The 26822-nt window shown below is 41.7% G+C and overlaps 1 protein-coding gene across 1 annotated transcript; it reads right to left on the bottom strand.

Moving 5' to 3' along the window:
* Positions 1 to 966: 966 nt before the first annotated feature.
* greb1 (growth regulating estrogen receptor binding 1) lies at positions 967 to 24897 on the bottom strand. Its single transcript, XM_029460443.1, has 34 exons — positions 24817 to 24897; positions 18576 to 18763; positions 18358 to 18465; positions 17867 to 18043; positions 17532 to 17714; positions 16598 to 16711; positions 15943 to 16080; positions 14150 to 14311; positions 13943 to 14050; positions 12819 to 13004; positions 12522 to 12658; positions 12049 to 12325; positions 11789 to 11917; positions 11470 to 11682; positions 10959 to 11156; positions 10674 to 10857; positions 10334 to 10505; positions 10083 to 10219; positions 9626 to 9977; positions 9430 to 9545; positions 9078 to 9283; positions 8343 to 8958; positions 7852 to 8008; positions 7654 to 7756; positions 7326 to 7481; positions 7020 to 7156; positions 6755 to 6916; positions 5224 to 5428; positions 4927 to 5089; positions 4684 to 4802; positions 3754 to 3986; positions 3216 to 3416; positions 2328 to 2466; positions 967 to 2113 (listed from the first exon to the last, which is right to left on the bottom strand). The coding sequence occupies exons 2-34, from the start codon at positions 18754 to 18756 to the stop codon at positions 1950 to 1952; spliced, it is 6033 nt and encodes a 2010-aa protein (XP_029316303.1). The 5' UTR covers positions 18757 to 18763; positions 24817 to 24897; the 3' UTR covers positions 967 to 1949.
* Between the last annotated feature and the right edge of the window lie 1925 nt (positions 24898 to 26822).

Here is a 26822-nt window from a genome sequence, read left to right as displayed (position 1 = left end):
TTCAAAGCTCTTCTGGATGTTTCTGGAGGAGTTCTTTGACTCTTAAAATCTGAGTACTGTGACATGCAGTGAGCGTTTTAGACTAAACTTATCAACAAGTGTGTTCTGGGAAACGACTACTTGGAGGAAATCTGAGAGGGTCCGGAGCTGCTGGACTCTACTGCTGCTCGCCTGACGCCACTGTCTCCAAACACACACACACACACACACACACACACACACACACACACACACACACACACACACACACACACATACAGTAAAGAAACATACATACATTGTGGATATGTGCCAAATGATGACATATGACAGCAAAACTATAAATTACTATTAAAGTTTTCTGATGTTTTATTTCAAAATAAAACATAAAATGTCGTCTTTATACACTGTATGTATGTCCTATCTGTTTGTGTTTTTATTGTGTAAAATAAGTTATTATTAACCAAGAAGTTATGAAATCACCTTTTTCACAGACCGGACACAGATACACACTGACACACCACAGAGCTTTAGAGGGAGCATCTGAGGTCAAAGTACTTTGGCTCCATTTGCAGCCTTAAATATCTCCTGTGCGATGACACAGGCCCTGCAGCATACAGCGCTGTCTGACTGGCACACTGTCCTGTTTTGTGCACTTGAGACTGTTTCCTCAAGGTTGCCTTTTTATTTTGTGTTCTTCGCAGTCCAAGTTGGATAATTACGAGCTATTCTGGTCATAACAATATTATTTGGAGCACACATCAACTTTGCTTCTGCCCTATTTTTAGGGATTTGACTACTTTGTCAAATCCAGCATGGCCTTCAGGCTGCAAACCTTGAAGTTCAAAATATTACAGTAGCAGATTAGTTCATCATTATCTGTGTATGGTGAAGTTCAGAGTGATTTGTTAAGGTCTGTTCAATTCTGTGTTTCAAAGATACAAGGGAAAACAAAAACACACACCGAAGAAGTTTCAAATGTCTGTACATTTATACAATTAAAGGCAAACAAAACTGTACATTGTGAAATGTGTTTGTGTTTCTTCAACAGTTACAATTAAAATCAGCATACAGTTTGTTGAGCATAAGGCATAACAAATGTTCTACATTCAAACACAATACTACTTCTTGTACACACAGTGGATAAGTACTTTTTTTTTTTACATGATGCAAATCTGACAAAATATATTCAACATTTTTCATATGTAAAAACAGACATGCAAAACAAACCTCTCCAAAACAAAAGTACCGATAAAAAGTTGCCAAAAATCGGCTACCATTGCACACAAATGATTGTGTCTACTCTTTTTAAAGCTTCTCATATTGTGTGCAGGTGCAAGGAAGTGTGCAGAACACGGTTATATTGCAATACAAACCTGAACACAGCTAAATCCTGCAACCACATATCAAGAAAATACAAAAGCAGTACCTGCAATTATTGAGTCTAGTTAGTTTTTTCTTAAGGAAAAAATGCATTTCATTTCCACTTTTGGAAAACACAATCAAGAGGTGTATCTATCAAGAGATGTTTTACAAGATGAATCCTTTAACCTTTGTATCCCAACATTATTCAAATTCTAGTGGATCAAAGAGAGTCTTCTTCTAAGCTTAGCAAGAAAGTGATTTATAGAGTGGTGCATAACACACACTAATGTAAACAACACCATTTCATTACCAGTAAAACGCAGCCTGAAAACTCCTGAAAGTTCCTGAACAATCGTTTGCTTACTCACAGGATAACCATGACTCTCATAAAGGCCACATAAAATATGTATTTTGCGAAATGATTTCCTCTTGTTTCTTGTTGGCCATAACACGTTATTGTCCATTCAGAACCGATGTTAGTGTCGTGCTGTCTAAAAACACTTGTTACAGTACAAGTACACTAGTACATGTCTTCTCTTTGGCAATTAAAAGGATTTCAATCCTGACTGAGACTCTTTGTAGCCCAGTGTGTACACGTGTGTCAGTCATATGTGTTTTCCAGTCAGGAAGAAGAGAGGTCTGTCCTCCTTGGCGTTGGCAGTCTGGAATTCATCGCTGAGCCTGAACCTCCACTCCTCCTCCAGCTCCAGCCTGCCCACTGTCTGCCTCAAAGAGCTGCGGTCTGCACTGATGACACACAGAGTCGCACCTACAGGGAGTCACACAGAAAGGAGGGAGATAGAAACTTTAAATGTGACACCGAAATCATCTCATTTTCTGACTTTATTTAGTAGACAGTAAGGGGGGAGCACTATGACATTAAACAAACGTCCTTGGCCGTTACTCAAAAATACATCATTGCAAATCTGTAAAACACATACCGGTATATTTTTTCATTGTCTGTATTTGGTCTGCCTTTGTACCTTTGAGGAAGGAGAACTTCTTGAGGAACCCAGGGGTCACAAAGGAGTCGGCGAAACAGAGGAGAAGGCCACTGAACAGCAGCCCTGTGGTGCTGATGTTCGCAGAGTGAGGTCTGGAACTCACAAAACACACCGTCACCTGCAGGAGGCAAGAAGAGTGGGACTCAAATACACCGATTGCATGGCTTTTGCGGCCGACTAAATCTCTGCAAACAAGGCAAAAAGAAACTGTAATTCTCAAAGCACCCTCAAAGGGTGAAATGCACCAATAACTGCACTGCTAAGCAAATAGCATCTCGGTGCTCCCGTGCTATTTGCACATATTAGAAGGATGCAATATGCATACATTTCGGATCCTTTCTATGCAAATGTGCCTTATTGCAAAAAAGAGTCCAATTTACAAAGATCACTGCTAATAGCCACACACAGTTACAGTGACATTATTAGCATTTACAGAGAGTTAAAGGTAACTGGAGCACATTGTGTCACGCCCAGACTTTCCAGTGATCATGGCAGCAGTTAATATTGCCAGGTGAGGACATTGTCATGCTCTGCTCAAACAAATTTATTTTGGGATGTATAAAGCTCCGCTACATGTCATTTTTGAAACTACATGAGAAGAAAATGCAAGAAAAATAAGGTTATTATATAAATGAAAAAAACTAATTATTTCTTCCCTCTGCAAAATAATGTGCACTCAGTTTGAACTTTTATATCATAAGCACAATATCTTGAGACGGGATAGTTGTTGAGCTAGCAGCGGCTGTAATCCATTCTTTGTGAACTCTTCCCTCAGTGTTGGAATGTACGGGTATATGAACCTAAACTTGTTTTGAGAGGTTAATAATTTACCACAAACAAAGAGAATGTGTGTGTGTGTGTGTGTACCTCAGGTCCCAGGTTGAGATAACAGTCCACAGACAGTACAGGGTGTGTGTAGTTCTTGGTGCTGAGTGGAAAAAGCTTCTGGCTGGTGTGTTGAAGGTATTTTTCCAGGAGGAGCTGAGCTGGTGTGGCCAAGAAAAGGTGCTTGCTGTCTGGGGCACAGATGTACTGCGAGGGCCCCACTGATGTCGGAACATCGGTCGTCTGGAGAAATGTCAAACTTTTGTTTAATAACCTTAGAGATTTGAAACTAAGATATCATTAACTGTTACATGCACACACATACAATGCATAGTTATATTGATTGCTTGAATGCTAAAATGTCAAACATGTTTCAGATACCAAACATACAACAGCCTGGAGCCAAAACAAGAACATCTTCTCTTCTACTACTCACATTGTTCTTGGCATCTACTTGAACAATAATCAGTTATTTGTTTGTTAGTAAGTAAAGAAATAATTAAGCATTCTTAAAATCTGCTTCTTTATTCTGCTCTGTGAGTGATATGTGATTGTATTATGATGTGTATTCAGCATCTACCTTGGTCTTGATAATAAAGGTCCTGTATCCTCCTATGGCGATCTGCTTCTTCATGACGCTGAAGCTGTTAAACCGGCACACGAGCAGTCCGGCACTGTGCAGCCTCAGGGTGAAGTCCACATCGTGACAGGTGAAGCGGTTCTGGTCGTACTGCACATTCTGGCTCCGGTCGACATTTAAGAGAAGGAAGTCATGAAGGTGACCTCTGGAGAAGGGCTCCCTCTGTTTATTACCTGGATGTAACAAAATAAATGCACATTTATTTTAGTCATAAAACAGAAAAGCTTGTTTTGCATTCCACTTTATTATGTTTACTAATTATGATTCATAAAGTAGCATTCAGTCAGACATTTAAAATCCCTTCTAATGTACGACAACACGGCATCTACGTCGCTCTGTGTCGTTGGTTGTTTGAGGCTGCACACTTGCACAATGGGGGCACGAGATCTGAGATATAGTTTGGAGCCAGACATTTAGTAGTTATTCTTTCACGTAAACACGGAAGAGATGAAGACATAACAATCTGTATCTGCAGTTCAGATCTGAGGCATCTACAGCCAGTAGAACCTGCCCTGAGTGTTTCAAGGTAACATGCAACAAGCTTCTACGAACTCCTAGAAAACAAAGTAGTTTGGGCCAATCTGGGAACAATTTAACAAACTAACTTAACCATTTTCTATACATTTAGAAAAAATTATAATAATCTGTCATAGTTTCAGAAATGTTATTTATATGCACTGTCCCTGTCAAATAAAGAAATAAACTAAAACAAAACTAGTACTTTGTTATATTATAATATGTAATTGATATCATAGATATTTTGTCCCTGAGAAGAAAATATATTAAAAGTTCATTTGTATTTACAAAAAGTGAAATGGTATCAAAATGGATCTAGACTTTCCAAAGGTTTCTGACATTGCGACCCCTGACCTGTGTGTCCTCGGCTGCTCCACTTCCTGATCCCGCACAGTCCGTAGTGTGACAGGTCTGGACAGGCCTCCATGTGATGTAAGATCTGCTTCAGTGACACAGCGTGCTCCACTGCACCACTAAGGAACAGTTGTTATGTTAAAACCGACTCGTGAAATAAATAAACACATTCTTTCTTCTTCAAAAAGCAACAGCTACTTTGTCCGACACGATTATTCATATAAATAATATGTTTGTATGTACTTGCGTGCGTCGAGGTCCACTGCGTTCCACATAACGCAGGAGTCATCAGTCAGGATGATGAAGGGCCAGACGTCGCCTGTTGGGCCTCCTCCCTCCAAACGCCGACTGCGCTCCAGCTCCAAGTTGTGATACGAAAGCTCTTTAATCAGGAAGTGAGCAGCACCTAGAGAAGAGCGGGAATCTGTTATGTAGGTGGTGGACTATGATATTGACGTTTCAGCACCGTATGTGTCTGCTAAGAATCTTAAAAATGAATTATGAAACCCTACATATCTAACAATAGCAGCAGTAACATACCAACTCCTGCTCCGTTGAAGACAGTGGGCAGTACCAGCATAATGTGGTTGGGCCAGTACTTCTTATACACGGCCATCTCGTACTCTTTGACCACCAGGATATGCAGATGTGAGGCTCCATCCATAGCATGGTACAGGTTAAACAGACCATGCTCATGACGACCGGTGGTTGGGGTGAAAATTGGGCTCTTGATGCAGTCTGGACTCTGGGGAGGAAGAAAAGAATATTGAAAAATCAAAATAACATCATATCATGCTGGTACGATGTTGTGATCAGGGGCTTTCTTTTTAGTGCTTCGTTAAATGTACAACATATCCTTTGTGAAAACACCTACAGTAATGCATTTTCCCATAAGGACAATTTCAGCCATAATCTAGCCTGTAGCACCACCTAGTGGAGCTCAAGGGTGTTGCACTGTGCACAACCCAGCAAATCACCACTTAAGGCAGGGGTGTCAAACTCATGTTAGTTCAGGGGCCACATGCAGCACAATTTGATCTCAAGTGGGCCGGACCAGTAACATCACAGCATAATAACCTGTAAATAACGACAACTCCAAATGTTCACCTTAAGTACAAATTTAATGAACTATCTTTTTACAACCTGAAATTTCTTAAGAAAAAAAGTCATTTACACATGTGCATTACAACGTACAGATCACAGTGTATCTACAAAGGCACAAAACATTTCGTCACAGGTATCTGGAACAGTATTTTACTTTATGATCAAAACAACTAATTTTTACACTTTGCAAAGTCATCCCGCGGGCCGGTTTTGGCCCCCGGGTCGCATGTTTGACACCTCTGACTTAAGGTAATGTTGTGTTAGAAATATCTCAGAGAGATGAACTGAAACACAGGCTCTGATAACATTTCTAAACAGGAAATGAATCTAATCTAACACCAACACAACACAATCTAGCATTGTTTAGAAGGCTCAATGGGTGATGCACATCACCTTCTATCTAGTTTATCTTTTCTTTACAAGGTCTCTATAATGTGAGATTACCAGGAACAATAGATCTTTGCAACTTCACTATCAGGGTGACTCTGACGCCAGGCGCCAGTAGACTCCATCAGAAGTGTTGGTTGGATAGTCCAACGGCTTCAGACCTTGAGGGGGCTGTGTGACCAACAACCGACAATACGATATTCACACTGTGTGGATCCAGCTGTGTGGAGTTGATCATATAAGTGGGGTTTGAGGTTCTCTCTCTGGTTCTTCCTTCTCATTCGTTACACAACGGTTTCTGTCACTCACATGTAAACAAGTGCAACCTCATGTCGTAAAATGTGCTCTGTTATCCCGTATTTCAACAGTAATCTCGCCTCCCTCTTTATCAACCAGCTTTTCAACCTGTCGAGTGTGGTTTTATGGAACAGCTACTTACAAGCCAATTATTTTCTAGCATAACCGTGGGCCATACTCTGCTGCTTTAATATTTAATTATACCCTGTAGATCAACAATAGGCAAAAGCAAATGCTAGTATTTGAGATTCGGTTGTTCAGGTTCCACTAAGGAAGGACTTACCCAATCAGAGATGAGAGGCAGCCGCATGCTCTCCAGCTGGCCTCCTGGTTGGCTGAAGCTGAAGTAGTGCTCTTTAGACTTTGGAATGATGAAGTAGAGCTGGATCTCCTCCCCAAGCAGGAGATGGGTGAATGTGAAGGCATGCAGTGTTGACTCATACATCTGAATATAAGATTAGAGAGGATTATTAGCTGTGACATTTACATTTCAAAAGCAGTGTGTGGGTGTCATTTCTCAGATTGTGTGTTTGTTGTGTTCTGCTGACCTGGTATCTGGGATTGAAGCCCAAATACTGATGACACTGTTCACAGTGGTGGTATGTGTTGTACGCCGCATATTTAGACAGCTTGATCCTAGATGTCCGCCTACGTAGGTACACATCTTCCTGGCGCACAGGGTTTCCTTGGAAAAACAACAGGGGCAAAGACAGATTAGGACAATAGCACAATATACAGGTAACATTTTAGGATTTGTTTTTACAAACAACAAACAAATAAGATGAATGTGTGTGTGTGTGTGTGTGTGTGTGTGTGTGTGTGTGTGTGTGTGTGTGTTTTCTGACTGTGCCTACCCTCAGCACTGAGTTTATATCCAGGGGTATAGACGGCGCTGATGTCATCATATTTGGGGTCATGAATGGTGTAGTCAAAGGGCATCGTCCTCACAATGTCTGGGTTGGGCCAGGAAGCATTGTTTGGGTGGTACATCACCCCCTCCGCCTGTGCACCTAAATAAACACATTACAAGTGTATGCATTACACAGGAGTTTACACAATGGTGAAAATTCAAGATTAGAAATCTATTCTGACAAAATCCTGGATTGAAAGTTGTTTAGAAAGCTTAGACTCATTTACACAATGTAGATGATAAATGGTGGCTACTGTTGCAAATGTACTGACTGTAGTTGATGTCTTCTTCATCGTAGATATCCACCTCCATCAGCCTGATCAGCATTCGAGACAGAATACCCAGGAAGTGCAGGTACGCTCCTGTCTTACCCACCTGACCACGAAAAGAACAAAGGGAAATGAATGTAAACATACAGCCTAGCATGAGTTTGAGTTTGAATAAAAGAAAGAAATGAAGACAGAAAGTACCTGTGGGGGTCCACTGAGCAGCAGCCTGCGAGGATGAAAGTTGTCACTTCGTCCTTCAGTGCGATTGCTGCTGTCCATGTGGTAGGAGCGGGGGACTGTCCACTGGCGATAGTACAGTGACTGTTCTGTACATGTCATCATCTTACTCAGCATGGGCCTGCACACAAAGGATCGTAATGAAATTCCTTTCACATTCAGTGAAAGGTCTGGAAGTACAAAACTGTGTTTTATTTTGAGTATTATCTACAAAACTACACATTCTGGTGCTAGTAGAATAAAGGTAGACACGGTTTTAGTTGTATATTCTGGACGTTCTGTGAGTAAATGACTAAAATAATAAAAGAGATAACAGTCAAATCTATCGATGTTCAAATAATAGTAACTTGCATTGTACTAGCAGTCCATGGAAGTTGTAGAGTTATTGGTTGGTACGCTTTTATATCTTGGATAACATATACATTTATATCTATATCTATACGTAGTGGTTTTACCTGAAGCTGCTTGCCCATGCGACAGACAAGTGTGGCAGGAATGAAGTACATCGTGGAAGCCCGCTGCTGTCGCTCGCTGTGATAATATCGTATAGGGCACGAGGGAGGAGCACAGATGGCGGGCGACTCACTCCTCGCGCCCAGGAGCAGCTCAGATGAGGAGATGAGGCTCGCGGGGACAAGGAGCCAGAGGAGGTGGATTTGGAGTGTTGGCGACGAGACTGTGCAGCGGGGAGCGGCTGAGGTTGAGGGTGGGGTATCTGCATCTGGGAGAGGGACTGGTGCTGGGGAAGCGTTTGAGTGTGAGGTTGGGCATTTGTTTGAGATAACGGCTGATTTTGACTCTGAATTTGGGGTTGTGGCTGCAGCTGGGAGATTGATTGGGCCTGAGAATAACTCTGCACTTGAGGTTGGTGTATTGGAGGTTGAGGATACGGAAAAGACTGAGACGGGGGCTGGGGAAGGAGTTGAGTCTGTGACTGTGAGGGAGTTTGTATGGTGTCCACGCTCCCTTTCTGGACGTTTGGAGAGGAGGTGCTTTGGGCAGGGAAGGGATCTAAAGCTCCGCTGTCTGGGCATGACTGGAGCTGCTGGCCGCTTGACAGAGGGGAGTCCCCTGCAAAGGGAAGGAAGAAAAATAGAGCAAGAAGAAAACCAAAAAGGAGTTGAGATATCCCTTCAACCAGCGAGTGAACATTTTACACATCAAGACAGTTAATGTGCATTTCATCTCACCGTTCTCCTGTCCCTCCTCCTCCTCATTATCAGTACTGCTGAGTTTCTCTGCATCACTCTCCAGCAGGTCACTACCTGGTCCCGGGTTGTGCGGGGGTCGTGACTCTGCTCTCACAAGATAAGCAGCCAGTCCGAGCTCTTGTTCGAGTGTGTTTCGCTGAAGGTAGGAGCAGCTTATCACTCTGAGATCACAATACTTCAATGACCTGTGGGCAGAATGAATTCACTCTTTAAACTCCAGATTATTATTCCTTATTTTGGTTTATATAAAGTTAACGCTTGGTGATGGAGGGTTGGGAACAAAGGGTCACGTTTTTTTGGGGGGGTTATGATCAGAGCTCAGTGTGTGTACCTTGGCAGTGATTCTCCCTGTGGCTCAGCTCCCGACAAGATCAGGATGCAGGGAAGGGCCTCCAGCTCCAGGTAGGTCTGAGGAACCCAGTCAGCATCCTGGACCTTCAGCCATGTCTGCAGGACATTACATGTAAGATCATCTGTCCATACAATTTGTATCCTGTATTTCATGATATTACAACATATTTCCCCACCTTGATCTGATCAGTAAAGCTCTGTCCAATGTTCAGAGCTTGGTTTGGATTCCCCAGTATGAGTTCAAAAGTCTCCTCAAGACCCAGCTGTCTCCTAACTCTGGAGAGCCGAAGGTGGGCCCATGCTGCCAAAGCCAAAGAGGGGATCCGCAGCAGGACCATGTGACCATGATGGGTGGGACATTGCTGGGCAGCAGTGAGCAGTGATTGCACAATCTCTAGGGTCTCCACGGAGGTATGTTTCTGGAGATTGTGGGAGCTGCCGATTTTGCCGGATGCAGCCATCAGAGCCACGCAGTATTGTTGGATCAAAACCGTAGTCCGGATCACAGCACTGTGCAGTTTGGGGAACCTGGGAGAAAGAGAGAGATCGTAAGGACTGTTTTCTTTTTTGAAGTAATTTCAAACTTGCTTGTGAAGAGCAGTGTAGTTGTGTGTGTGTGTGTGTTGGAGCCACCTTTCTTCCAGGGCAGATGCCATGCTTTCAAATGAAGAATCATAACGCATCAGAGGCATGCTGCTCCCTGAACGGGTCGACTCTAAAAGCTCGGACACACCAAAATAGCGTGTCTTCTCATGATACAGGTCCACATCCTAAACACACAAACACACAATGTTACGAGTGTAAACTCCCAATCAACCTCCAGATATGTGCCACTGGTGTATGTTGAATACAGAGTGGGTATCACACACAGACTCCCATCTTACATTACTGAATGCAGAGGGCCAGTGGATCTCATTGTAGGGGCTGATGCGGGTATACTGCGTCTGCAGAGCGAAGGGGAAGGAGGTGACGTGGAGAATTAGGATGTTTGGAGCATCTCTGACCTGACGCGAGTTTAACAGCTGGTCCACCAGACCCAAACCACCGTCTGAGTTACTGTGGGATGCACCGAACGAGAGAAAGAGAAAAAAACAGAGACTCAGAGAAATAGAAAACACACTTGATTGCTTTGTTGATGCTCTTCTTGATGGAACAATAACAAGTGAACACAGTAATGATTCTGCACCACTTTCTCTCTCACACACACACACACCAAACACACACCTGTTAATGTCCCAGTGGGCGTGGTCATGGACCAGGATGTAGAGTGTGTAGGAGTTGCTTTGTGCTTCCTGGATGAGGCTGTCAATTCGTGCCTGAGCGCTCTGATCCATCTTGACAACATAACGCTCAGCCTCCCGTTGAGACAAACACTCCTGGTCTAAACCCCCGAGCTCCTGAAGGACACCTGAGATACGCAGCCAAAGAGAAAGAGGATCACCATAAAAACACACAAATTAAAATGATTTAATGAATGAATAAAAACAACTGGTGAGCTGTGTAACTCACCAGAGGTCCAGAGGTGGAGAACAGTCTGCTGAAATGTGACCTCGGAGGGCGGGACCAGGATGAGGAAGCTGACCCTGTCAAAGGAGCCAAGATCCAGGTTCTGTGTGCTGGAGTCTGCTATCGCACAAACATGGGACAGCAGCTTTCTGGCCACAGCCAGCTGAATGGGACGAACCTCACGCCACTCAACGGAGTATTCTACACACATACAGACACAGATTCATATCATCATACTCAATCAAAAATGTATTTCAAATATAATGATTGTCCTGGTATCAGTTGGGACATGAAAATACGTGCACATGTCATGTCTGACTATTATTTCATGTTTTACAATGAATGCCAGGGAAAAGTTAGTCAAAATGAAGAAAAGCACAAGTAAGACTAAAGTCAATGGGAGGCTTTACACTTGAAACTATGAAACAGTTTGGATTACAGCTGTGGGTGTGGTTAAACAGTTAATCATCTCATCCAAGCATTCAGTGTACACTACAACCTTTCTGTGTCTCACCTGAACAGGTGTCTTTGGGACTTGAAGCTCTCTCTTTAGAGCTGGGTGAGTCTTTTGAACACTGTGTGTGTGAATCCTTTGGACTGTTTGTGTCTTTGGGACTGTGTGTGGTTTTAAGACTCTTCTCTTCAGCTGATTCCTGACTGCTGGATGAGGGAGATGGCTCGTTGCTGTCCACAGTGGCACTATCCAGCAGGGAATCCAAATCACCATCTGAGAAACAGAAGGGCACACCTCATGTTAGTGAATTATGACTAAAACAAACATATGTGTGGCTGCACTTCACACAAAGATGTGCATGTAAAGAAGGCAGACACACCTTGTCCGAGGGAATTGCAGTAGTGGATGAGTTCCTGGGAAACACCAATGGAGAGCTGGTGGTTGATTTCCTTTAGACCCTCATTGGGGGAGTGCATACTCTCTGCCAAGGCACGACACTGGTGTTTACCTGCAACACACACACACACACACACACACACACACACACACACACACACATGAAATATGCTTAAGTTTTTACTCTTTAATTCTCAGGACAACATAACAACATGCACATGCATATAACAACACAACTCCCACCTGTGACTACCACACAGGACTGTGTTTCCTGTCCTGGTGCAGTAACAATAATGACCACATAGTTGGTGTTTTCAAGCCGTCCATCCATTAACCGGCTGCATGTTTGCTGCAAGCCTTGAGCCAAAGATCCAATCTTCTCCCCTAACACCACCACTCCCTCTCCACAGGATGACGCAGCCAGCTGGGCGAGCCAAGGAAGCTGGATGGGGGTCAGAGGTTGTTGGATCTGGTGAGGTAAGGAGAGATGCTGAGGGAGCCCAGGGAGGGTGGATGGGGTCTGGAGACAGCGTAGAGAAAGATGAGCAATTTGTACAGTTATTCAGTCTTACTCGGTCTTGTCATTACTAATTGTTTCTGTAATATTCAGCTTGAGGAGGACAGCATGTTAAGCTTGACGTGTGTTTTCTTACTTGAATTCTTAATTTTTTTCCAAATGTAACTTTTGACAATAGGACACTTCTCAGACGTCTCACCTCTAAACCATAGATCCTCCCTTGCGTGGCTGCTGTTTGAGGCTGCTGGTACTGTCTGATCTCGCTGAGATGGGACTCCCTCCATGACCTCATGAATATCTGCTCCAAGTCCTCTATTAGGGGCACCTGCTCAGGACCTTGGATGAATATAGGTGAGAGACAAAGAAAAAAGTGAGTGTGAAAAAGAATTCAACATACCTGAGAGAAGAAGCTTGATTCATTATTAGGTGTCTTAGTGACCTCCTAGTGGCCATTATGAGACACAGCAATGATATCATGAAGGATCACTTCACTGACCTAGCTGAACAAGGTAGTAGACTGTGAGAAGAATCTGCATCTCAGTGGACAATGGCTGAATGGGTGATGGTCCATAGTGCTGGTAGACTCTGGGGAGTGTCTGGGAGCTCAGGTAACAACTCTGGAGAAGAGAACTGACGAGCACTTCACTGACATTTCCAGTCAGCCGAGGGAGTGATCCATGACCTGTATCATTGAGAGGCAGACAGATGAAACAGGTGAACACAGTGCGGAGGCTGGGAATAACTTGGACTTTGGCTCAGGTGGTGGATTTGGCCAAAAGAATGTAATGTACTACATACAAAAGCACAAGGCTTTGATTGACAGTTGGATAGAACAATTGTTGAACACTTTATGAAATTATGTAATGTGACCAGTTACAATGGATATGCATGTCAGTGCCAAACAAATGTCTTTATCTGAATCATTAAGACTCAACCTGCTGTTTTTATCATAAGAAATGACTAAAAGGACATTTGTATTATTTATTTTGCTGTTTGTGTTTCTTTCAGTTACTATACAAAAAGTCTTACACTGCAACAAACCCAAATAGTGGTGGGAAAATGCAGTTCTATCTACTCCCAAGGGAGAGTGGGATACTAGTAGAGATAGGAATATATAATGGGGGCACACAGAGCGGCTAAAGTGGAGAAAAAGACAGAAACTGACAAGATGGTGGATGGTGAGGTGAAGGGCAGATAGGTGATGATTAGGAAGATAGAAATAAAATAAAATGATGAAAGTACATACACCGGATATAGGAAATGGTTGAGGGGCATAGAAGATGGAGAGGTGGATGAGTTGACAGGTTATACAAAGGGGTGAAAAGGTTGGAGGGGGAGGGCAAAAAGACTGAGGAACAGCCTCTGGTGCTGGCTGACCTCTAACCTGTGAGGAGAGGCGATTTAAACTGGCCATCTGTTGGGTGAAAACATGAAAACCTCACCTGTTCACCTGCTTGAGAAAGTCAAGTACTGAGAGCTGGTTGGATGCTCACCAAACACCAGCTAGTAAAATAATGACTTTGACTGATACGTTGGTGAACTCTGTCACAGGTTCAAGACATTTGTATATAGAAAGTGCATTGTATCATCCTAAATCACTGATGTAGTTGCTCATCTGACCTTTAAAGATGACAGGTTGCAGTCTGCAGGTGTGTAGCAGCTGATCAGGGATTGTTACAGACAGCCCTGGTGAAGATAGTGGGGTCAAGGACCCCTGTGAGGAAGTCTCTGAAGAAAGCACAGAAATATATTTAAATGTACAAATAGACACATAAATGCTGCAATCTTTTCTGTCTATATACTATATGTCTCTTCTTCTCTATTTACCTGATCTGGCTCCATTTGTGATGACAGAGGACACCGACGATGTTGCTAAGGCTGATGAAGATGGTGGTGTCTTCACAGTGCTCTCTGGCAGACTGTTGGCAGAGGACTCAGGCGACCAGCCCTTGTGCCTCTTTTTTGGAGGTCCAGCATTTGCATGGGACCCTGCAGGATAAAGAACGAGATCACACAGCGTATTAGCTTACAAGGTTGTAGTTTATACTTTTGATGTTTACAATGTAGTAGCTGATCATTTCCCACCCATTTAAAAAAAGAAGTTTAAACAATTTGGTACATAAATATATATACATATATATATTTATATATTTGAAACTATTTTACAATGTTTCTGCTCCGTCGCCAGCTAAGACATCTTGTTGCTGCTCCTGCTTTAATATTTGTCACTGCAGTTGTATTTGTTGAGTTGATTGTTTTCCCGCTTTTTTCAATGTCCCACTTTCCTACAAATGGTTTCCTGCAGAGCAGAGGCGTACCTTTTCTAATTCTGATTACCAACAAATCAACAGAACAGACACTAAATGATGTTTTGGGATAGGCTTCTGTTTATACAGTAACAGAAAACTGTTGTATTTTGGTCAAACATTAACCTGTCGCTTCCTCTTCCTCTGAAGCTCTGTTGAAATGCAGTAATAGGGAGACACATAAAAGGTCCACTTGTTAAAAGAGCCGTGAAAAAAACCCCAACGTCGACAGGAAGGAAGCTTTTCATTCAGCGAGAAAGCAGGAAAAAAGAGGAGACAGAGAGAGAATTTTATAACCCTGGTTAATAGAGGTGGCAGACAGAGGGAGAGGGAGGGAGACAGAAAGACAGAGGACAACCCCCAACACACAATGCAGCTGCCTGCTCCTGTATAGCAGGGGTGTTATAACACAAACACAAACACACACACACACACACACACACACACACACACACACACACACACACACACACACACACAGATGTGAAGAAATCCAGGGGAGGGGCTTAGCGATCACAGACACACATTGAGCCATGCAGTCATGCAGCCAGATGACTACGAGAGATCAGATATGTGCTATAAATGCTTTACATAAGATGAGCTGCACTAGTCTGCTAACTTCAAACCATAAGTTTATAGACAGGTAGTTGGTGAGTTATCAGATTTCTCCAATAACCATTTTAGTTTTGGCAAATTTTCCAAGCATTGTAAGTTATATTGAGGAATTTATCTTGTAACGTTTTAAATCTTCACATTCAAAGTATTTATTTGTCATTATCACTCATTTTACACAAGGACAGAAGATATATTTGTATTGAATAAATCTTCTGACAGATTTATAACAGTGCTGTCTGGAGGAGGGGGGAAAATGAAATATCTCCCACTGGCGTCATAATGCTGGCATACTTTATTTTATGGGAAAATGACACAAGATCCTTTTCAAAACCTTCAACATGAAAGATTGCCAGGACATTTGTGGAGTGAAGTGCATGTCTGGGAGGGACTTTGTCAGCAAGCAGGATGCTCCACAAAGCCAGGAATAATCTGACTGCAAATGCAGTGAATGATTCCTCCTCTCACTTTCTGTGGGGGTGGAAATATGCTGGAAAAACTTAATAAAGTTACATAACTTAATAAAGAACTTAATAAAGAACAGTCAATAAACCCCTATGATGATGTTGTCTAGTTGTTGTAATTGGAGTTAAGCAAAACATAACATAACTAAAAACATGTAAATCTTTTAAATTACATATAATTCATGCACAAAACCTCTTTATTAACTGGATTATAGGGCAGAGTGTGCACAATCTGTACCTGTAGCCGAGGGTCTCCCAGGCCCGGACTGATTTAAAGGTGGCTGGGCGTTGGAGGGAACAGCATGGCTGCCATTTGTCAGCGTGTGAGGGGCGTCAGCTACTTGTGGCAGACTAACTGGGTCCACATTTGAGCCCGCTGTTAACAGATAGAAAGTTATAAATAAATTAAAAGCATCAATAACTTTTCATGAACATAATCCTTTGATTATTACTTATTGTATTCTCTGGGTGTGTCTGTCAAAAACTGTTTGCACTGACATTAAAGTTTAGTGATCTCACCGTCAAATTAGAGTTTGTACTCTGGAACAATAAAAATACTTCTTTGAGCGTGAGAATGCAAACAAATAACCAAGACAGTTTTCCACCATAACCTCTGTTTCAACGTAGCATTTCTTTATTTGATATTCACATTTAGGGCTGCAACTCACGATTGTTTTCATTATGACATTATTATTTCAAAATCTTGTTTTGTCAGTCCAAAACCCAACGATATTCAGTTAAATATATATATTTTAATATATTTGACATTTTTGCATGAGAATTACTTTAATGATTAATCGATGATTTTTCTGTCAATCGACTAATTGATTCATCAACTAATCGTTGCAGCTGTATTCACATTGTGTGTGCGTGTGTGTGTGTGTGTGTGTTACCTGCGTAGGAGCCAGGTGTTTGTGACGGGTGTGTGGGTGCCATGTTTGGTGGCTGTTCATCTGATGTCACATGACTTTCTGAGAGACTGGACCCCATCTGTCTCACCCTGCCATCTGAAACACACACAGACACACGAACTTAAGTTTTTTAATATCCAGGTAGACAAAAACATTTCAGCAGCTAAGGTATGGCGATAACGATTGTTGTGTGTGTGTGTGTGTGTGTGTGTGTGTGTGTGTGTGTGTGTGTGTGTGTGTGTGTGTGTGTGTGTGTGTTGGCACACTTTGGAGTAATAACACAGGCTGGACACTGTTTACCACATTGTATGCTCCTCCCTTTCTCTTGTTTCACACCCCTCTCATACTGACCCTAACGGTCCAGAGAAAAAGTTTGTTTACTTTTTGCAGGGAAGGAGTGAACATGAACTCATGTCTGACTCTGTAGACTCTGTATAGTAACCTACTTATTTTACTCAGGAAAAGGAGTTAATCATTAAGCATGTTGCATAATCCAGACTCCTCAATATCATAACCTTTGCAAGCTTTAAAAAACCATGATCTAACACAGAGAACACAATATTCACAGGGTTAGTGTCTTTTCTTACAGCTCTTTTTACAAGGAGTACATTTGAATTTGTATGGGTTTACCTCCAGGCCTCCACTCTGTGTACACTGTGTAGTCTCACCTTAAACTTGTCCTTAAGGCTTTAATACTTGTCCATCTGTTCAGACCTGTACACTCATTGTCTCATTGTTGTCAAACGTTTTGACTTTCATATGACAATGCAAGACCTAAATTAAAGATAAAGCACTTGTGCTTACAACTGTCACCTAAACCATTGTATTAATGTTTTGCTTCACTTGTATAATGAGCACATTTTGCATCAGAAAATGACTCCAGTTGCCAAATACGACACATGTATGCATCTCTTACCGTGTCCCCTCCAGCAGATGGGAGCTCCTTTGACGAGCACGCCCTGGTTGTTTCGGTACAGATGGTGCTTCAAGTGCTTCTGTTTCTTGGGCTGGGTGCTGAGCTTCAGGTTAATGTGGTTGGAGAACTCTGTGAAATAGCGAAAGCCTTTCTCTCCACAGCCCATACAGTTTCCTAAGAAGCCTGGAGGGAACACACATGAACATACACGACTACAACAGACTGCATTTAATGTTCCTGCAGTCACACATGTAACCATCTCGTCCTGAAAGTGCACATCTTAAGAGTTTTTAACAAACAGTGATGAAATGTTCCTGTTTCTCTGTGAGCCTCACCCAGCAGTGCGTTGTGACCCCGTTCATCTGGCAGGAAGCGGCGGTCCACGGCACACACCAGCAGGGTCTCAGTGAGGGAGTGGGACTTCACCCCAACCAACATGAACCCAGGGGACACTTCCAAGGAATCTGATGCCAGCGAGGACAGACGCAGGTCCCTGCCTGCCTGACAGAAACCTGTGGGGAGGAAAAGACAGGATGGGACAGTTTGATTCATTTGTCTTATTGTAGCAAATATATACACAATGCAGACTGCTGGCTACGCATTCACCTTTTATCTATTGTCATTGATATTTCTAGTAAAGACATTAAATGTTCTCTTTCCAACTGCACCACAGCCGACCACACTCACAAAGCGGACCCTTGCAAATTGTGTGACAATGTAGGGAAACTGCAATTCCAAATTGTGACTGCAATGCCGTGCACATTCTAAGTAAATGTGGACCTGGGCATGATGTTTTATTTTTTTTATTTTGTCTGTGTGTACAAACCATCTGTGGTGCAGCATCCTTCAGGTGGAGGCTTCATCTGATAGGGTATTGGGGGGCTGTTTGACTCTGAGCCATCTTCATCGTCTTCATCATCATTCTCTGTACGGCCTGTTTGGGATATGCACAAAAATACCAACAATTGTAATGGTGACAAGCAGATACACATGCCAGAATTAAAATCAGAGCAAAAAAGTATTTTGCTGAACATGTTATCACACCTTCTCTTTTGCATCGATGCAACCCACCATCATGTGCCGATGGCTGCTCTGTCTCGAGGTAAAGCTGCGAGAAAACAGGTCGAGGCACTATGGTGTTGGACCTCAGCGAGGCCTCAATGGAGTTATGGAGGACCTCCTCAAAGCGTGTGGTCCGCAGCTGGCCTGCATAGGAGTTCCCCATTGGTGTCCTGCAAAACAAATCAGTAGCCTTGTGTTGATTTATACTTAAAGTATTAATATTTTGCATTAACTATTTACCAAAACCTAAATGTGATTTGTGTCCGATTCAACCTTTATAGCACATAAAGTCAAGCGTTGCTACTTTAAGGTACTATAAGTACAGACTCACCAAACATTTCATTATACTGTGATTTAGTATTTAAGTCGTTTCAGCTTTAAAAAGAAAAAAGAAAAACTGAATTCATCCCAGAGATATCTGATGAACAAAGTACTTTGAAGAATAGATAAAAGATAAAAGAAAAAACATGACGATAAAAAGGACTCTGCATGTGATAAAAGACGGAATACGTTGAAGTTTAAGCCCTCTAAAAAACGTGAATAAATGTAGTGCTTAATATTGTCAAGTCTAAGCCACACACACACACACACGCATACACACACACACACACACACACACACACACACACGCACATCTACATTATGCGCCGATGAACAGACACAAACATTGAAATCCAGTGAAAGCTCATTGACTCACACAGCAACCTGCTGGCCCACACACACATTAACAGTGGATGGCAGCTGTCCAGACAGCATGCTATGAAATCAGCTGAAAGAGTCAGGACACCCTGACCTAGACACTGCACTGTTTTTCTACTTTCTCTCACTCTGCTCTGACAGCTCTCTGGTTTGCGTCTCTCAGTGGCTCTCCAACAGATGGAAATCTCTTCAAGAAAGCAATTCTTTGCATATACAGCTGTTCATATATCACCATAAATACATTTGCTTCAAATTATTTGATTCTATTTATTTTTCATGTTTTTGCATTTGATCACAATTGCTTATTTATTGATTTTGGTCAATGTGTTCAAGTTTTTGTATTAGTTTTAAAGTGTGTTAAAGAACAGACATTTTTGAACAATACACAGGAATGCTGAATCATTTGTTTGCCACCTCACACACCACTGATGAGACTGCGTGTGGAGTAATGCATGTCACTGCTGCCATCCTCATTTTGAAAATTAGAATAGTAGCTTGAGCAGAAATAAGATGCTGAACGAACATGTAATAAACACTGACTAACCTGAAGATGTGTTGAATGGTAAACAAACTGGGTCAGTCAGGGGGGAAATAACCAGGCTGGATTGTAAACACAAACTTAATCTCCCTCCTCTAAACCTTTGACTGCCCATATGCTGGCTGCCACACACACACACACACATACACACACACACACACACACACACACACACACACACAGACACACACACACAAACACACACACAAGAAGCTACTCACAACTGACTGAGAAACCTGGGAGTATGAGACTCAACCTGCAGGTCATCTTAATGAAAAGACAAGCCTGTCAGATTACAGATTTAAATCCCTTTGTGCTTTACATTACAGGTTAGCAGGACTACAGCTTCCAGCCAGAATCAGTCAGAATGAATTTCAAAACATGAGTCTTGTAACCAACAGCATTTCAGTCTAAGTCAAAGTACATTATAGTCAAACAACAGCCCTTAGATTAGAGAATGTTTAAATAAAAAGGCACATATTAGAAGAAGGAAAGCGTTCTCTGTCTCCAAAGTGGTGCATATTTAGAAAACAATTAATTGCGACTCTTGACAGCGAAAAACGTAAATATGTGGCATTTACTTTAAACTTTTTTGTAGCCTGAGTCACCATCCTTTAACAGGAAATATCTAAGAAGGAGCCAAGAAAAACATTACATCTGCTCTTTCAAAAACGTTCTTAAAGATGCGGCAAACCCAGGATGAAGAAATAAATCATTCGCAGCACCGTGGTTTCAATTAGAAAATCAACCGAAAACTGTAAAAGTATTATTATTTATAACTTGAGCAATCCTGCATTTTTGATAATAACTGTTCCTTAGGGAATTTACTTTTGCGTTGGTCTCTGCCAAAAAGTCTGCTACAGATGCTACCTCCTACACAGGCTTACTAGACATCTGCATGTTATCAAATAATGTTCCACATGATGATGTAAACAAGCCAAGTCCTGTCAATGTGCTCTTAGTTTTACATTGTCCTCATGAAAGTTATGTTGGAGATGGACTCGCACACAAACACACGCACACACACACACACACACACACACACACACACACACACACACACACACACACACACACACACACTCTCTCTCTCTCTCACGCACACACACCTTACCAGCCACCTTCTGCTTCAACACTTTCATATGTAAAGAAGCGGTGCAGACTTTTAATGCCTTGCACCACTTTGTAGAGAGACAGAGGACGAAAGACAAAAAGCCCTGTCATAACACAGCCGGTACTGAGAGGAAGTAATCACACCTTCTACCAAAGAGCGGACTGATCTTTTTACAACCAGAGGAAGAGGAGACAGGGAGGGAAACATGGAGAAGATGAAAGCAGGAGAGGTGTATTCCACCTTTTATTGAATCTTCACCAAAATCCTAAACTTCTGACCAACTGTTAATCAAATAAACACGTACTGCAAGTCTACATCTGAATCCATGTGTTCATTGCACGGTTAGTATTGCTCTACCTTAAAGAGGTAAGCCTAAAATGAAAAAGAAAACAAATTGACAAGCTGTCTTGTGTGGTCTTGTAGATACTTTGTAGAAAACAGCTTTTTTACTGTAAAGTATTCATTTGGATCAATACAATTAAAAAGAGACAATTGATACTATATAATATTAAACAATGTGCTTTAAAATCTAAGGGCTGTGAGGAATCACACAAAGGAATGTAGTGCTCTGCACATTGTGTTGTCTTTTTAATCTCCGGCTGCACATGTGGTCTTCTAGTGTTTGTCGGCCCTTCATTTATTTTTAAGGAATATCTGTTCCTAACAAAACCCAGAAGACCCGTGGCACTTAAAAGAAGACATTAAGCAGAGATGAGAGAAATAAGCTGAATGTGAAACTTTTAATGAAGCTTTGTTGATCTTTTCTCCTCCCACCTCCCCCTTCTTCCTCTCTCCCTGACGTGGAAGTGGGAGATCCTTTCATCTCCCCCTCCTCTTCTTCTCTGCCTGTCTTTCTTTCACCCTGGGGAGAGAGACACTATTGTAGTGTTTTATGACCCCTTGGACCCCCTTCCCACCTCCCTCAAACACACAACCTCACACATTCAAACCTGTAGTTAGGATCCCTTTAAACTCTGTGCCCCATGCAGTACACAGATACTAGTCACTGTAGACCAAGTAATTCAAGCACTTTTAAGGAGTTCAAACTGTAATATTACTGATGCACTGTTAAATTAATTGAGTTGATCTACAAAAGATCTGAGAAAGACATTTATCATTCTGAACCTGCTATGTATTTGTGTAATTTTGGACATGATGAAGTAAAATCATTCAGCTACCAAATATATTTTATATGAAGAAAATGTTGGGAAGATGTTTGATGTACTGGTTAATGCCCCGACAACACATTTGTGAGAAGGACTATACGTTATGTCCTGTTTAGCTCCTTGCTAATAAATGCAAACCCACATAATATATACGCTCTCTGCTTTGAGAGCACTGATGTATTAGTTTGAGGGATGTCTCATGACTGCAAGGTCAAAGGTGAGTCCAAATAACAATGTTTAAGTAAGACTTTGATGTGGCCTATACTTCTACACACACACACACACACACACACACACACAAACATATGGCGATGCACACACACGCACACTCGCACCCACACACTCTCCCATGGGCTCAGGCTCAGTGGACACAAAGGGCTTGTCTTGAGGGGTGAAAGGTCATCCTGGGAGAGGTCAGATAAGAACCCCAGGCTCTTTCTCTGTTGGCCAGGCCCACATACCAGCCGTACACACACAAACACAGGCAGCATCCTTGCTATTCTTTCTTTCTGTTCAGTCTGACAAGCAGAGCTGCACTCTCCAACCTCCACCCTTGCACCTTCAATAGCTGATCATATTACACAGTCACACACACACACACACACACACACACACACACACCAACGGAGACACACACACACACACACACACACACACACACACACACACATGCACAGTTAAGTGAATGCATGCATTAAAATATGCATAACAATGTGTGTTCAAACACACTATCAACAGAAACCGTTCTTGAGTGGTAATGTGTTTGTGTGTGTGTGTGTGTGTGTGTGTGTGTGTGTGTGTGTGTGTGTGTGTGTAAGAGAGAGAGAGAGAGAGAGAGGGAGAGAGATAAGGCAGAGGAATGTCCAGCAGTGTCAGTGCAGCATCTCTTTCAGCCCTGAAGAGTAGAATTAATAGAGGAAAAACATCCAGCTTTGCAGATGCTCTGTGATCACTGACCCACGGTCAAACACATGCAAAGGGATGTCAGTTGTACACACACACATACACACACACACACACACACACACACACAAACACACGAGCAGACCCTCAGATGGGCTCATCACTGACCACTGACCCACATCAAATGCTCTCATTCACAGTTTGCTCTACAGACAGAGGATCGATGGTCAGCTCGCCAACTGGCCAACTGTTCAGCCAGCCATTCAACTTCCCATGCACAAACTGATCCTTACATACTGAACTGGTCAGCCACTCAGCTACCCTGTCAACTGCAGGACCTCTCCAACTAATCATTTACAAAAAATAATCCCCCCCCCCCCCCCATATAAATGGCTTTAAAAACATGCAATATTTACAATGTCAATATATCCAGCATGCTATTACAACACATGGAAAACACTGCCAGCTGTGAGCTACAGTGAGACAATGCATATATGCTGTATGTCTGTCTTCTGCAGGACACTGAGTGTGTGTCTACATACTTACAGGATACTGTCTGCTAGACTTAGTGTAAAGAAATGGCTGGAAGGCACCACAAAGCTCCAACTTCTTGAATATCCAAAACAGCTCTGCCTTTTGCATTGCTATCTCGCTCCACGTCCTTGAGCTGTTTTTTTTCCCCTTCTGCTCTCTCTATCTTGCATAACACCAGGGGAACTTGTGTTGTCTACAGACACGCAAATATGGCTGGAAATGTACCTTGGTATGGTCTTAAACATTTCAGATGCAAACCTAAACTGCTGTGACATGAAACATTCACACAACTAACTCGGCAATAAATGTTATGAGCAGCGTCAGGAGTCAATACTTGCTTAAACTGAATACACACAAACAAACTGCAGCAACTCTTTTGTCTATATTTTATTCAAGTTTTCATTACAACACAACAGTGGTTTATTTAACAGCCATAAATGGCCAATATAACATGTTAATAAAAACAATATTAGAGGATCTATTAGAGAAATGTACGTACAAATATCCCATTATCACACATTTCCAAGACACCAGTTTATCTGTTGAAACAACTCTTTAGAAAGCAAGTTTTCTTTTTTGTTGAAGAGAGGTATACATGTATCTATGATCACCTATTCTGGTATATTGTAGTGTTACATAATGGCAATTTACACTGAAATAACATGTAAACGTTTTGGTAGCAGACACATTTACATTTAGAAAAAAAAAATATTTTAAGATCTGCATTTGGAACATGTGTTAAGGCCTTGTGCAAGAGGTGTAGCCTGTATTAGGCTACAACATAACAAGACTAGGTAGAAATCATCTATTGTTAATGGAAAGGTCACACAGTGGTGTAGCCTAACGTGTTACCCGTTTACAACAAGTAAAAAAAGGCTTTGGGAAAATGTACCAGGGAAAAATAGGTAGGATGGAGGATGAAACGGATTTACAGTTAAATGCCTAAACGCCATATTTACAGAACTGCCCTTTAAAGCGTAAAGACTTTAATGAAGATAAACATGAACAAAGTGTGACAAACGGAGATATACCACAAGCTTTCCAGCACATTGTATAACTACACGTCACAGCGCCACAGTTTAAACTCCTTTTGAAACATAGTTTCAGTGAGTATTTCCTTTTTCTAACAGCATCAGCAACAACTGAGAAGACAGTGAAGACTTGCTTTTCATCATCAAGATAGAAGACAGAGAAGGTAACGTGCTCTACCTGCAGAACATACGACGCTACAACCATCAAATGCAAAAAACAACTGTTGAAAGGACTTACCTCTACAACCCAGCGGGAGAAGCAAAGTAACTATTCTTCATGAAAAGCCTGAAAGTTGATCCAACGTGCTGTCACCATGTCTCCGGCGCGAGACCTACGGCGGGACTGGGTGTCGCGCGTGTCATCACCTCTGATTCTAAGCAAAGGAAAAGTCCCTCCCCTCTTCCTCCACAAAAATGGTATGGTCCGAGCGGCGTTTGACCGCTTTTTTTTTGCGTTTTTACTAATTTATCTTTGCAAAGGTATGTCATATCCTAAATTATGTCATATTGTTGTATTATTATAACGAGCAGACACCAATACATAGGTGGAAATAAATGTCCTTGAAAACAGTAACATTTACATGATAAATTATTATTAATATTTATGCAAAATAAAATACCTCTGGAAAAACAGATATAACAAATAAGTCAAAGGTCCAAGGTGTTTATGATGAGCCTACTTTTATTTATTGTATTGTTCTCTCTCTTTCTCCCTGCTCTGGACAGACATAAATCATGATCTGGTTAGTAGTTAATTAGGGATTAAATGGACCAAACTAAATGAGAATGTGATAAATAAATGCTCCTCCTGTGATTCTTACTTGTTGATACGGCCTATAGACAAAGTTGTTTTTGTCCCCCTTAACCCTCTGCACAGTTGTCAGTTCTGTGCTTATAAGTAAAATTGTATTTTTGACATATGACTGTGTTGCAAAAATCATGACTGAAGTATTTTTTCCTATATGGGTATCATCTCACTATAAAAAATAAAACTCTAGGAACATGCAACTTCCACACGTGGATCAGGGCAACTGTCTAAAATAACATTGAAATCCCTCCCATTTAGACTAGTGTAGATATGAGTCTGACATCATTATTTATTCATTATCGGGCTCTCCCCCAACTTCTTTTTTAAAGTGAGAACATCAGAGTAAATTACATGCATGGTGCATATTCAGGCTAGTAAGTTATTTAGTTGCTGGGAGTCATTGTTTTCATAGTACAGCACGTAGCTTCTAAAATAAGAAGTATGTTGAGGCATTATTTAGTTTATTTTCTCTATTCTATTCAGTCCGTTTTTATTCATATGAAAGACACTGTCATTTTAATCATATGGGCATTATAATGTAAATCCAGTCAATTATATTTATAGGTAAAAAATACTCATTTGTTTTAGAAAAGTTTATAATCTTTACAACATTGACCACCCTTGGTTATGATCACGAATAACTGCACTACAAACTTTTATCAGGGTAGTAGTTGTAGTAGCAAGCCATCGTTAGTGTTCGCAAAAGCAACAAAAACTGAAAACCAGTGTGAGTTTAAAATAAATTAGAATCGGTTTCGGTCATTTGTAGACTTCTGTCGTCCTCTACTGGACAACAAGTGGACTTACAGTACAAGCAGAGAGAAGAGGGATAATTGTAACTTTTTCAACAGCAGCTTTGCTTTGCACCACTTCACTACCACCACATTCACAGTCTAACTCCCGTATGTAGATGGCATGCCAACTCATCATTGAGCTTTAATTTCCCATTATTTGACCATTTGGATTTCTAAACTGGCAAAATACAGCCACTGAACTCAAAACTGATTCCACTGAGAGCAAAAGAGAATCTGTCCACCTGCTCTTTGTCTCCAAAAACATAGGCAGAATTATGAATATGTGACAAGAGTACGTCAGAGTCTCAGTGGAGAGATCCAACCTACGCAGCGGTACAAATGTTCATTTCTCATTCAGCACCTCCCCTCTCTCCCAGGCAATCTGTCATGCTGATGGGATGAGAGAGACCCCCTAGCCCCCCTGTGCTTCATGTCCCTGTGGCCAGAACAGACCAACAGACAGACAGGTGAGTACGTAAGGGCCATTATAGCTCCAATACCCAAGTTGTTCATGTCACATTGGTAGAAATGCATGATTATAACAGTTTGTATCTCTCTTTTATCACTGTAGACTGCAATGCATTAAGTTTGATGTGCTGTGCTGGAGAGATGGCTAATGCATTAAATTGATTTTTTTACATT

This window comes from Cottoperca gobio, chromosome 3 (genome assembly GCF_900634415.1).
Source record: "Cottoperca gobio chromosome 3, fCotGob3.1, whole genome shotgun sequence".
Classification (NCBI taxonomy): domain Eukaryota; kingdom Metazoa; phylum Chordata; class Actinopteri; order Perciformes; family Bovichtidae; genus Cottoperca; species Cottoperca gobio.
Note: the sequence above shows the minus strand (reverse complement) of the source record. Positions and strands in the feature narration are given on the sequence as shown.